Here is a 13445-nt window from a genome sequence, read left to right on the forward strand (position 1 = left end):
AAACACTGCACCCACCACAGTGCTCTCTACCTGAAGAAATACCCAGGCAAACTTAGACCAAAGAGAAGCAGAATGTTGAGAGGAGAAGAAAGAACCTTCTTAGGCAAAAGTCTGACTGAGTCCAGTTAGTCTAGAAAAAGGAGATGGAGGGTGACATAACATTTTCAATTGCTTAAAATGGCTGTTACAAGAGGAACTGTGATCAGCTATATTCCATGACCCCCAAAGACAAGTCAACTCAATCTACAGCAAAAAAGCAAAGAGATTAAATATTTTCCAAAACTTCTCAGTATAGTGATCAAGCAGAATAGCTTGTCTAGGGATACCATAGAATTCTTTTGGGGAGTAGGGTTTTTGTGTTTCAAATATCATCTGTGAACTATGTCTTGATCTTTCCCATCAATTACTGGCACTTTAATTCATAATAAAACTTGAGTCTCAAGCTAAACAGAATTTTTGCAGTCTGAGAACATCTATAACATTAATAGCTCACTTCATACTTCAAGAAAGATAACAGATTCCCCTGATGTACAGTTTTAAAAATGTATCAGAATTAGCCACAAAACAGTCATTTTTCCACTCTGAACTAAACAGTTTTTATTTAAAAGGAAGTAAGCATAAGCTAAAGTTTTTTGTCCCACTGCACATTTAGAACAAACCTTTAATAGAACACAAATAAGCTTCAATACCTTTATAAATATGCCTTTTACTTAAGATTAAAAACTGAAATACATCATATTAATGCTTTTAAATCTAGGCAATACTCTATTTTAGGACAACCTGAAATAAGGCATGCTTAAATAAGACACTATCACATTTTACAAAAAGCCCTCAAGCTGAACAACAGTGTTGCCTAAAGAATTAATTTCTTTTCAGTAATAAACTTAGATAGAACATACCTTATCATGTCCTGTATCTCCTCCTCTTACAATATCTGGAGCCATGTATTCTATTGTTCCACAGAAGGAATATGCTCTCTCATTCTAGCAAAAAAAGAAAAGAAAAATCATGTCAATCAATTATATTATACAAATCCTATGGGACAGATATGGCTAACAGTTCCAAGATGCTGGCAGCAATTCTTCTCCAAATAGCTCAGAACTGCTAGCTAAATCATATTCCACCATATGTAGAGATGTATCACATAACGCTACACAATATTTAGTCTTCTATGAAAAAATAAAATGTCATAGGTTTGTGTGGCAGTCTAAGATAAGCACACAAAAAATTAACGTTTTGATATTTAAAAAACTTTCCCACAAATCTAAATGATCTATACATTTCAGAACTACACAAGAATCCCCAAGGTAATATAGACACACATTCTGAAGGCTGCAATATCAGTACTCTAGACAACAAATGAAACCTTTCCATTAAAAAGAGCATTTCATTGTAAGATGCACAATTTGACTAAATTGGATACAAGATCCTTTGGGTTCCCCATATTTAGGAATTTATTATGACCTCTTAGAAAAGTAATTTTATTTCGCAACACACACATATATAAAAAAACATAACATTCTCTCAAGAAGAGACTTGGAGAGAGACAAGAGAGAGAAAGAGAAAGGCAGACAGATAGAGTTGTAAATTTAATTTTATTCTACACACTGAAGTTATTGTCTTGATTATGTTCAAAACTAAGCTGCTTTCACAGGCATGTATAATTGTTCCCTGTTAGCGATTTACCTTTGAGGTCAACATGAGGTCATGCTGTACCTTGCTAATGACGAAAGCACATGTGTTTGGGCCATGCAACATTGTTCCTCCCTTATCCTTCAAGCTTCTAGCATTTTGGGGAGAGATCCTGATAGGTCCTTTAAAGAAGAGTGTTCAAAAAAGCAAATATTTCAAAAGTCAGGTTTTACATTTGTAGATTCAGATTTGGAGTTAAAAACAGGTGCTATATAAGAGAATGTACTACACTAATGAGAGGAAGCTTCTAAAAGTAGAAATAGTGCTTAGTGCTACCCTGAGGCATAAAAATTAAACAGTCCAACAGCATATTATTAAACTGTATTTATTAAAATACATATACTGTGACTGGTTTTTGGGGGTAAAATTCTGAGTTCAAAATAAGTTATAGGCCTCATTTTGTTCAAATACTAACTTGAAATATTAACTTATGAGACAAAACCATAAAATAATAAACTCTTCATGATTCCACTTTATTTTGACACAACTATTGTTTCTCTTTATCCTTTCCAGTACCTGTTATCTAAAAGAGAAATAGTGTGATAAAAAGCTAAAACAAAAACAAAAAAAATCAGAAATTCCTAGCCCTCCATCCTGGCATCAGCCAATCTAAAGCTATTCATATATCCCTCCGTTCATTCTTCCTTCAGCTGGGAGGGAGGAAGGGAGAGGGGAAGGAGAATAAGGAAAAGGAAGGGGAGTGAAAAATACAAAACAGAACTGTTCTTTGCTTGCTACCTCTCCAAAGAGTAAAGATACTGTAGCCAAGCTGAGATTTATGAAAAGAATTTCTAATGCTAATATAGCAAAAGAAATAGATGAAAACTATTATCATTTAGCTAGCTGCAAATTCAGCAAATTATTCCCAAAATTATGGGGTTTTTGTCTCCATGTCGTGTAATAAAGCTAGGCTACAAGATACTACAGTGACAGGAAACAGACTGGGGAGTTGTATATGAATGTATACAGTGGTACAGCAGAACCCTTATGATCTCAGGTACCTTTTGCTGGAGAGAAGGCCCACTGAAAACATTTCAAAACATGCAGGATTATTCGTAGTAGCTTTCTGAGGAACAATTACAATCCTTACTATACAGAATTGGTGGTTTTGATTTTCAATTACATTTCCTTTTTACCTTTTTTACTTTTTGCAATCATTTTAGCTTTTAATATAAAACATGGAACTTCTGAAACAGTATCTGAAAATTAGTTCTTTCTTAAATTCATATCTACGGTATTGTTTTGCCCCTTGCAAACTTCAGTGTTTAAAACACCCAAAATAATTTTGGAGGTTTAAAAAATTGGTATTGTATCATTTAAAATAATCTCTTATAATTAAATTTCAATATTAAAAACTCATATTGTAAATCACAAATGGGTATTTATAAATTGAAAACACTCTGGGATATGTTTGTAATGAGGTCTATAAAAAACTCAACTTCTAATCCACATAGGTAAGTACTTGTATCCTTTAGCTCTTGCCTCATTTTCAGTTTAGAAGTGGCCTACTGCTGAAATTCAAGGCTGAACAGAGCCAAGACGAAGAAAGTACATGATTATCACAAGCTGAGTTCTTAACAAGAAATTAAACAGTAAATTGGAATTCAACATTAGGTAGGAAAAAAAAAAATGGACCCACTGAGCATTTTCTTCCTATCAACACTGATTTTCCATTACATATACAAGCATCATAATCCAGAAGCCCTGTTGGCACCAGCTTATGACTGTTACAGGGTGACCATTAACAATATGCACTGATACCAACTATTTATAGTTTCTTATTTAACCACACAAAAAAAACTCAGAGAACTACAGCACTCCCCAGAACGTAAACAAAGCTGTCTGAACGCAAAGCATTCTGACTCAACTACAAATTGACACAACTTTGCCCTCATAAGATGCCATAGAAAGTCCTGACTTCAGACAGCTGAAGTCACAAAATCTGGATACTTCTTTGTTAGACACCTCCATTTATGTTTTGTTTTGTTAAATTACAAGCCCCACCAACTACATCTCACTGTTACTTAGAAAACACAGTTTTTATAGTATTAAAAGTTTCACTAGAAATACTTATATACATGTCATTGTTAGTATGTCTCTTAGTAAGGAGTCACTAACAGGCTTTACTATTATGCACTGCATGTGGCTTTAAAACTATTTTTGAAGAATGTTAACTCCAATAAGAGTTTCCTGTTCTGGGCTCCCCAGTACAAGAGAGACATGGACATACTAGTGAAAGTCCAGCAAAGGGCCACAAAGATGATTAAGTGACTGGAACAGATAAGGAAAGGCTAAGAGAGATGAGACTGTTCCATCTGGAGAAGGGAAGGCTCAGGGGGATCTCATCAATGTGTACAAAAGGCTTCTGGACGTGCTTGTGGGCAACTGGCTCTAGGTGACTATATTTGAGCAGGGGAGGGTTGGACCAGATGACCTCCAGACATCTCTTTCAACCTCGGTCATTCTGTGATTCTCTGACAAAAAGTCACTGCAAGTTGTGCTTCACCATTCATATGTGAAATCACATTTCACTCACAAATCAAGTATGCAGCTCCCCCCAAAATTTCAAAATCCAAAACGAAACCCCATTTTGTATTATTCCCCCCTCACAAATTTACATGGCATTCAACTTTATTACATGAATTCAAATTCCAGAATCTACATTATTAATACCTTCATGTTATGAGATGTAAGACAAGAAAGGAAGTTATTAAACAATGACTGAATTTGGATTACCTACTGGTGAATTCTCACTGAACATGCACATCTTGCAAATACGCAAGCTTAAAATTTTTTTTCGTAATGTAGAGTGTTCATTTTCTTCCCTCACTCAGCACACATGCCTTAAACATTGTGGTTCCCCCTTCCAAGTTGCAGAACAGCTAGCAATCAGACACTAATGGAAGGAAACAGAAGTATGGCTAACCCATCTCTAATAAAAATATTGACCTTGTCTTTGAAAAAGTGTCATTATGTTTGTTCCCAATCAACATGCTTCCATGTTTACAGATAATCCAGAGATAGACTTCAGTCTTCTAGCACACAACAGCTCATTTTGATTTGTTGTTTTTCTTTACCAAGTTCAGCATCATTCCTGAATGTTTATGCAATAGCATGGTTTTTAGTAAAGGTATACAAAGTGGCTACTTCAAACCAGTTAGCTGCTTAAAAGTGCAACAACTTTTCATGAACCCACTGATACAAAGAATTTTGTTAAGAGTTCTTGATCAGTGAACATAGATAGGTTCACCTGGACAGCCAGGCAGTTCACTTTGTCCAACCATCCCTCTGTTAAATTAGAAAACCAAGTTATATTCCCTTAACACTTATTCTTCTAGATGAGCTACACACTGGCACCATGGATGTGCCTATATGTGTTACCAGACTCTTCCTAATAAATGCTCTAGTACTACATATGGGGTAGACCTCTAACTTTTCCCACTCCACTTACGGCAATACAAAAAAGATAGTGCACTGCCCTGTTTCCAAGTTCCTTGCAATCATTCTGACTGATCTAAGCATCCTAGTGAAATGTAACTGCTTTAACTTGCTAAGGGACTTTCAATACCATGTCTGTATGATCCCTGCAGCCTTTTCTCCAGATTACCTATTTTAGCATCCCATCTTCCTTTTGCTTCATCAAAAAAGACAGGGTGTAATTTGCCTTCCAAACAGGAAATGTTGACAGCACCTACTCACCAAGCAGCTTTAGGACAGAGAATTAGAATTCTCTGACTGTCCAAGATGAAGAGGTGTAATGTAGATCAGCATTTGTCTCAGAGCAGTGTCTTTGCTAAGATTATGTACAATCACCTTGGCAGGTTGACCAAATTACACCATTTCCAGAGATCAAAAAATCTAGCTCCAAAATTCAATGAGAAGTGCTGACAGAAGGATGGAGGTCTTGCACCATCATGCTCTTGATGATCTTGTGGTATCACCACTTGGTACTACTTTATAAGCAAGGAATGCTAGGTAGGCATTTGAAATCACCTGAAGTTGTAGAAAGGATATGTGTAAACTTTTCTCCTCAAAGACAGAGAGGACTTATGCCTTCAGAGTTCGCTAATGAGTTCCCTCATCAAGTACAAAAATCACATTAACGGTGGCAAAAAAAGCAAGAGGAAGAAACTCCATTTCTCTGCAGAGGTTAATCAAACCCACCACATCTACAGGAGAAGTCTGACTGACAAAGAAACAGTCACTACCAGAATACAAGGATGTGTCCTTGAGAGTACACATCCTAATCTACAGCAATGCAAATTCAGTTTAGCAACATAAGCAATGGTAGCTCAGACAGTTATTAAGTCTTATAACTGTTCAACAGGTCACAAGAGGGTATGTGGGATAAGAACTGTAATTCCAAAGTGAACCACAAGATTTAGATGAGACTTCAGGAGAGCCAAGGAATCACACATGCACAACATGCTCCTGAAAGGCTCATCTCTATTGGGCCAACTGCGTTTGGGCAGCCAACTATTTGGACAAAGGGCCACTCCATTACATCTGATTTAAGAAGTTACTGTGTTAGTTTCCAGTGCCACAAAAAACTCACACAGCCCAGGTTCAATGAAAATGTCTGATTCAGTGTCCTAACACATCCAAAAGGGCATGGGAACTGGGCAAAGAAATACAACAGATTCAGGACAGGTATCTCCCAGCACCTAGGGCATGAAGGCCTGCATTATTTTATCACGTGCACCCAAAGATCTGCATCTGAGAAACAAAGTGTTTTTTAATACTTGGCTGAAGACATCTTCAGCTAGGAGGACACAGGTAGACAACTGTCTGAATGTTGGGGCCAAACTAGTATTCGTAAAGAAAAACAAGTCTTCTTAGAGCAGAGGACAAGATCCCAAGGGACTGTTACAGGATATTATAACTCCTTCAATGAGCAGATAACATCATTAGTTCAGGGACTCAAAAAAATCAAGTTAACCATACTCTCTGGAAACTAAGATCTGCATAATTGAAAACTGCATCTTGTGATTGTCATGCTTACTCATAGCATGACAGACAGGGCATCCAAGTCAGCTTGAAGGAAAGTACAAAGAACAGCTTTTGGAGCTCCAAAGCAGCCCCAGAGCAAAAGATGACCCACACTGAAAGGTTCAAGATTCAAGCAGGCAATGGCTGATGCATTTACCTCTTGAGTCAATGGTGTCAGCGGTATGTTGCTGCTCAGTACTAAAGAAGATAAGATTTCTGTTTAGACTTCTGTTGGTCACTAAAAGTTACATCAAGAGAAATACACAATCTATACAAACATTAAGCACAAAATGCACCCATCTCTTGTTAAATCGGCTATTTGTACACAAGACAGACTGGACAGACTGAGCAAACTGGAGCATGCCACCTTTGACCATTGGAAAAATGGGAGCAAAAACAAAAATAAAAAGATCAAACGAAGTCTTAAGAACTCACAAGATCTTGTTTCAGAGGCCTCAGGAGCAAAACAAATACACATCAAAGCAAAGCACCCAAACAAAAACATGAAGGCAACCTAGGTGTGAATGCTGGAAAGGGTGAGTTGAGATAAAGCTAGCTAACAGAATACTAACATAGGTAAAACAAAACAAAAAAACCCCACACACCCGCAAAGAATAACCAGATGCTCAATCCAGAGTATCTCGCTCAAAATACTGAGGCATAAGCCAAGTATGCTGTTTTATACGTGTGCACTAAGCTTAAGGAGAACATTTATTTGCCATACAAATACTGCTTTGGGAAAATGCTTCAGTGCTTGAGCATTTGTGATTTCATCTCAAAAGCGTGAATGCGTATATGGAAAGCACTCAAGTGTCTTAAAACAGTTATTCTGCAATTTGAAGAGGTATTATTTAACATTTAAATATATGGCCTTTGAAGTACTTCTTCAACTTGACAAATTGCATTCAAACAACACATGCCACTGCTCCAACAGACACTTGGATCCTACAGCTTATTTTATTCACAACAGTCTTTGTGCAAACATATTTTAGCCAGAAGATTAGCCAAGTATTCACTGAAGCCATTCTTTTCAGCATTCACAATTAGGACCCAGTTCTCCAACTACATGAAAGGTCATCTTTGAAACAGAACAGACTGCTTCTGTTCTCCAACTACTTAATGCACAAATACTTTGTTCTTAACTGAGCCGGACTACTACCCTGAGTATCAGATATGACACATTCTGAAACTATACTACTATCATATTTCTTCAAACCACAAAACTTGACTCCTTAAATAATTTTGCTACTTAAAAAATTAAGAAAACCCCAAAACTAATCTTCTCTAAACATTCTTTAATAGTGTATGTGTTCTCTTATAGGAATTCCTTGCTAATAGAAGCAATGTTAGGATCTGGTCAAAAGGCTTGGTTAAACCCTAGAGTACGTAATTTCTAGTGTAAGAATGTCAAGAAATGGAAACTACACAATATTAGGGAAAGGGTATTAAACTGGCTTGGACTCACAGTCTGTATTCATATCAAATATTTTAGGAACATAAGCAAATAGCAAATAGCTTAAGAATTACTCCTCTAGTGTATTCAATACTGAAAAACAACAACAAAACCAAAACCTAGAAACAGTAAGCGCTGTTGGGCTAAAGAGCACAAAGACAACCTCTAGAGCTGGAGTGTGTTGAAGTCTTCGATGGTACGTATTTCATCTGTCAGCAACAACTCCGCGACTGAGTAGCACATAAAGACGCAGAGCAAGAGGGTGCAATGGAACAGAAGGGAACCCAGTACCCAGACAGAAGCTCACTGAAGGCATTCAGGGCTGCTCTCAGGACTGACTCTCCACGAGTCCACTGAAAAATTCTCCAGTCCAGACAAGAATTACTTAGTGGTTCTTATCACATTTTTGTTACAGAGAAGTAAGAGAATTACTACATATGTTTTGGCTGGGTTCTTTCAGAGATTTCAGCAACATTCTTACGGGACTCCTATGCTTGTCCATACTTGTTAGCTGGCAAATTAAATTGCTTCATTCACTTAATCTGACCTCATCATTATGAAGGTTTCAAAATGTTATGACCTAGCAAGACAAGAGGAATGCTTAACTGTTGTTGGAGGTACTCTGAAATTGCATAGCAAGTTTAAAAAAGGTTTTTCATCTAATACAGCTATGGTCTTATTACTTAAAGTCAAGGACAATTCCTCCTTATTGCATGGGTAGTAAAATTCTCCATACCAAGTTTCAGATCAGGTATAGGGATGAAAAATCAAACTGATGAAAATCATAGTTTAGCTAAAACATGTATCTTGGGTCTTCTCTTTAAGCAATCACCTAACAGGTTATATACTTCATGTGAATGTGTACACCGTGTAAGTTACATGAGCTACTACTATGTTTCCAACTTCTATAAAATACTCAGGGCTGCAAGTAAAATCTACCACTCTTCTGTGAAAATGCCTCTCACATACAATAAAATGGAAGCACTCTGCATGTAATATATATATAAGAAAAAGCCAGTCTCCAGCTGATTTAAGTTTTCAAGCCAACATTTTGGAACTGGTAAAGTTATGATGAATATAAAGACCTTGCTCTGAATTCTCTTTAGTGAATAAAAATTCTAATACAGGAAAATCTGTAATCTTGATTGTTATTCATAAGTATTTACAACACAAGTTCTCTTCTCTGATGGAGGATAAGTCTTATATTACCAGGTGCATGGCATGTGGCAATTTCTTAGGAGACAAAGATGCCAAAAAAGAGATGTCTCTGCACAGGGATAAGACTCACAACTAGGGAAGGGATCACATGGAATAGAAATGAATGGCAGATGGCAACATTTCTGTGACACCACAGTATTTTAATTCTTGCACAAGATGGTGCATTTCCAACTTATGTTCTAAAGTAAATAAGATCTGCAGGGACGCTGTGCTTTTGGCTCTTGAAAAGTTCAGCCAAGATGATTACTTGCTGGAGAGCACAAACTACAAGGAGGAGAAATACAGAGAGAAGCTTTACCCTTGAAGTCATTAATGTTTCCTAGGTACATCAACCAATCTCTAATGAAGGAAACCAGAGGCAGTTAATCTCTCCTGCAATGAGAGATCAATGTAGAGATTGTGGGACAAGAGTCTGGAGTAGAGCCCTACAGAAAGGGATTTGGGGGTTTTGTTGATGGTAAGCTCAGTATGAGTCATCAGTGTGTCCAAGTAAAAAAAAGGGACCAAGTATATCCTGGGTGCTTTAAGCACATCATAGCTAACCAGTCCAAAAAAAATTACTGTCCCACTATACACGTCATTGGTGCAGCCTCACCGTGAGTACTGTGAGAAGCTTTAGGCCCCACTATAAGGAGAATATAAAAATATCAGAATGTGTCCAAAGCAGTGCAACAAAGATGGTGAAAGGACTAGAGGGCATGACTTTTGTGGAGGTTTTGTTCAGTGAAGCACAGAGGAATGGAGGAGTAACCTTACAGTATCTACAATGCTCTCTTGCTAGGGAGCAGACAGGGAGGTGCCGATTTCTTCTCTTTGGTGTCCTGTGATAGGAAGCAAGGGAATGGCTTAAAGCTGCATGAGGGGAAGTTGACACTGGATATGAGGAAAAAAAATTCTTCACTGAGAGGGTGGTCAAGCACTGAAACAGTTCCTCAGGGAAGTGGTCATTGCCCCAAACTTGTCAGTGTTCAAGAACATCTTTGGGAAACAGTCTTGGATATATGGTTTAACTTGTAGGTGGCCCTAGGTGCAGTCAGGAGCCGGCCTTGATGATCCTTGTGGGCCCCTTCCAACCCAGAATATTCTACAATTCTACGATTCAGTGAGACCAGAACACGCATGTTTCAACTGTGGCAGGAAACATTTCCCTGATGTACAAAAATCTTTAGGTATGCAGAATGCTTCACAAGTCTTTACAAAACTAAGAAAGGGGACTTAATACAACAGATTCTTCAAGAAGATTTGGCCTTGCCAGGTACTTCTGGTATCTGCAGAAAGACTGCTGTAAATGGCACTGGATACTGTCACAGACTGCAAGGTTATATTGGATAAATCCAGACTTGCTTGTGAAGTTCCTCAAATGACTGTTTCAGTTACAGTTAGTATCAATATACTAGCTGTACTTAAGAAAAATTCTGTTTCTTAAGCAGTGCTTCATAAACATTCTGAACAGGGAACCCACAGAAAAATTTCTGTGACTTCATATGCTTCTTCTCACATGGTCTTAACTTTGTGTGGTGAAATCTGCTCTTGCTTTTGCATCAGCTACAAGAGTCTATCAGAAGAAGTCAGTCTGCTCAAACAAAAGACATACAATAGACTGCATCATTCTCTTTTGAAGGTTCAGTGACGGCAACTAACATCCCTAGTATGCGCTCATGAAGGCTTTAGTAAAAAAAATTGCCTGGGAGAACAACATTGTCCCGAAAAAAATACCAAGTATGTAACCTTGTACTAGGGTATTTAACAGCTCCTGGCACTAATTTAAATTGAACATGCAGAAGTCCCAACACTCTGCATAAGTACTTGCAACTAATACCTGGCTAGGACTGTGACACTTCACCCAGTGATGAACAAGTCATCCCAATTGAAACCTGCATGTTACACTTCCACAGGTCTCACTCAAGAGGGTAAAGCAGAAGAGCAGACTCCAATGCAGAACTAGAAATGTCAGCAAGAGGTAATAGTACTGGAAACACTAAATCGGCAGTGAATCCTCTTGACGGATAATGCCAATGTGTTTTTGTGAGGTTCCTGCAATCTCTATGCATATTTCTCAGTGTCAGTGTAACAGGGATAGCTTCAGTCACAATAGTATGGCAAATTACCATTCTATTTTATGGTTTTACCAATTTCTTAGTTAACAAGGAGGAACATTTTAGACAATACACACTAAACTGTCCCTTCTAATAATTTTAATTTCTTCAGTGCATGTTTGGATATTGACAGAAGCATCATTCATTCTACTATTTTTATGAGGTTGAAGAAAACTAATTAGTTGAGAAATAAGCAAATTCAGACAGCAAAGGCTAGAAAGGATATGTTATGCTACTGCATTCAGTAGGAAGACTCAGACTTAACTAGGGGTATGGGCCTACCTAAAGAATTTCACAGGTTATCAAAGGAAAGAATTTTCTTGTCCCTTCAACAGCAACATATAATCCATTTCTTAATCTCCCCAAATGCCTAAAGTGGTAGATCATTTCTAAGTATGAACAGATGCCAGTATTTACTGTGCTAGAGAATTCTCACTGTTGCTTTTCATTAGACTAACCCAGGATAATAGGCTGGAGTAAAACTACCTTCCTTAACTGCTTATACCTCTAAACAAATGTTTAAAGTCCAAACTTAAATTCCAGCTTGCATTAATTAGACCCTCTCTATGCTCTATCAGCAGTGTAGCAAATCACATTAATCAAATTAAAAAAATATAGCACAATTTCTAGGAAACAAGGGACAGTATTATTATTGTTGCTATTTTGTACAGCTGTAAGTGGATGTAATTAGAGTTCTGAAAGCTGTAACTCAGGTTTTGACTACAAGCATAAATAGTGAAAACTTTCCTCAGATAACCATGTCAAGGCCCTGAGCGTAACAACAGACTCTGCAACCTCTTTCCCCAATCCTAGCAGTTAAGGCAACTGTGCTCAAGACCAATACTGACACAACACAGCTAAGTAACTTGTGTGGAACCTTGTCAGGTGCCTCCTCCGCCTTCTGCTGCAAGCTGAAGTTCAGGCTCCCATTCTTGATGCTTGGTCAGTTCTGAGCAGGTATGCCTGTACTTGGCTGTGTACCTCACTGATCCTGATCCACCAATTTCAAATCCTGGCTTGACCTCAAGCCTCCCTCCTCACAACAAGCTTGTCTGATAACCACTGGACTGTTGTCTGAGCCTGTCGTACTGCCACTAGACTTGCTCTGATTTTCTTGTTTGGCAACTGTGGGACTGTGTCACTGGCCAGGGAGCATACTGATCCATGCCTGCCTTACTGTTACCCTTAACTCCCAGCTCACACTGAAGTGGGGAACAGTTTCCCTGTCCTGCTGCTCCCTGACAAACTACTCAAGAACAACAGTTCTTCTAGAAACAGACTATAAGACTAAACAACTTAAGCAGTTGAAAAGTTCAGCAGTATCACACAGAGTATCTCATACATCAGTCATCAACAAACTGTCTATAAGCTACTGAGTGAGTCATTAGAGTTCCCTGGGCAAGTTTAATGAGAAAACCAGGGCCATAGGATAAATCAAAAGAATACTGTCATAAATGGAAATTTACTTGCAATGCTGTAGAGGCCACATAGCAGAGGTGCTACTAACAAGCTGACCTGCTGAATGGATTTTGCACTTCAGGAAAACCGTAAGTAAAGAATGAAAAGCCTAAATTCCATGCAGAAACTGGCCTCATACCTTCAGTGAACCTTAGAGATCATCCTATCTGAAAGTGATTTTATTGATATTTACTTCAAAAATAAAAATGCATCAACAAAAATCTTGTTTCCATAGAAATCAGATCCATAACATTCATTACCATCATTTTAACTGTCCGGAATAACAATAATTGTCATCTCAATTTAGGAAGGCATACAAAAATCGACAGAATAGCCCTCTCATGGTTCAAAGATGTGATGTAGATTTAAAATGAAAAACAAAAATCCTGTTCCAACAAAGCGCATGCTACACTGACTGGTTTCTTTTTTCTCGCCTTTTTTTTTATTCTTTTGGGAGCCTTTTTGGTCATAATACCCAGACATAACACTGGATAATTAAGCTGTCCATATCAGAAAGAGTAGAGCTTCACCCAAAAGCT

The 13445-nt window shown here is 37.8% G+C and overlaps 1 protein-coding gene across 9 annotated transcripts in view; it reads right to left on the reverse strand.

Annotated features, from left to right (window-relative positions):
• RPS6KA5 (ribosomal protein S6 kinase A5) overlaps positions 1 to 13445 on the reverse strand; it is an 82074-nt gene that overhangs the window by 30672 nt on the left and 37957 nt on the right. For 5 of the 9 annotated variants that reach the window (XM_074868603.1, XM_074868602.1, XM_074868599.1 and 2 more), the window contains one exon: positions 900 to 983. In XM_074868603.1, the coding sequence (XP_074724704.1) occupies positions 900 to 983 (84 nt within the window). Of the gene's footprint in view, positions 1 to 899; positions 984 to 1686; positions 1815 to 13445 lie in introns of all 9 variants that reach the window. The other 4 variants (XM_074868606.1, XM_074868604.1, XM_074868607.1 and 1 more) reach the window with 2 other exon arrangements.

The sequence above is a fragment of the Strix uralensis genome, chromosome 4 (genome assembly GCF_047716275.1).
Source record: "Strix uralensis isolate ZFMK-TIS-50842 chromosome 4, bStrUra1, whole genome shotgun sequence".
Taxonomy (NCBI): domain Eukaryota; kingdom Metazoa; phylum Chordata; class Aves; order Strigiformes; family Strigidae; genus Strix; species Strix uralensis.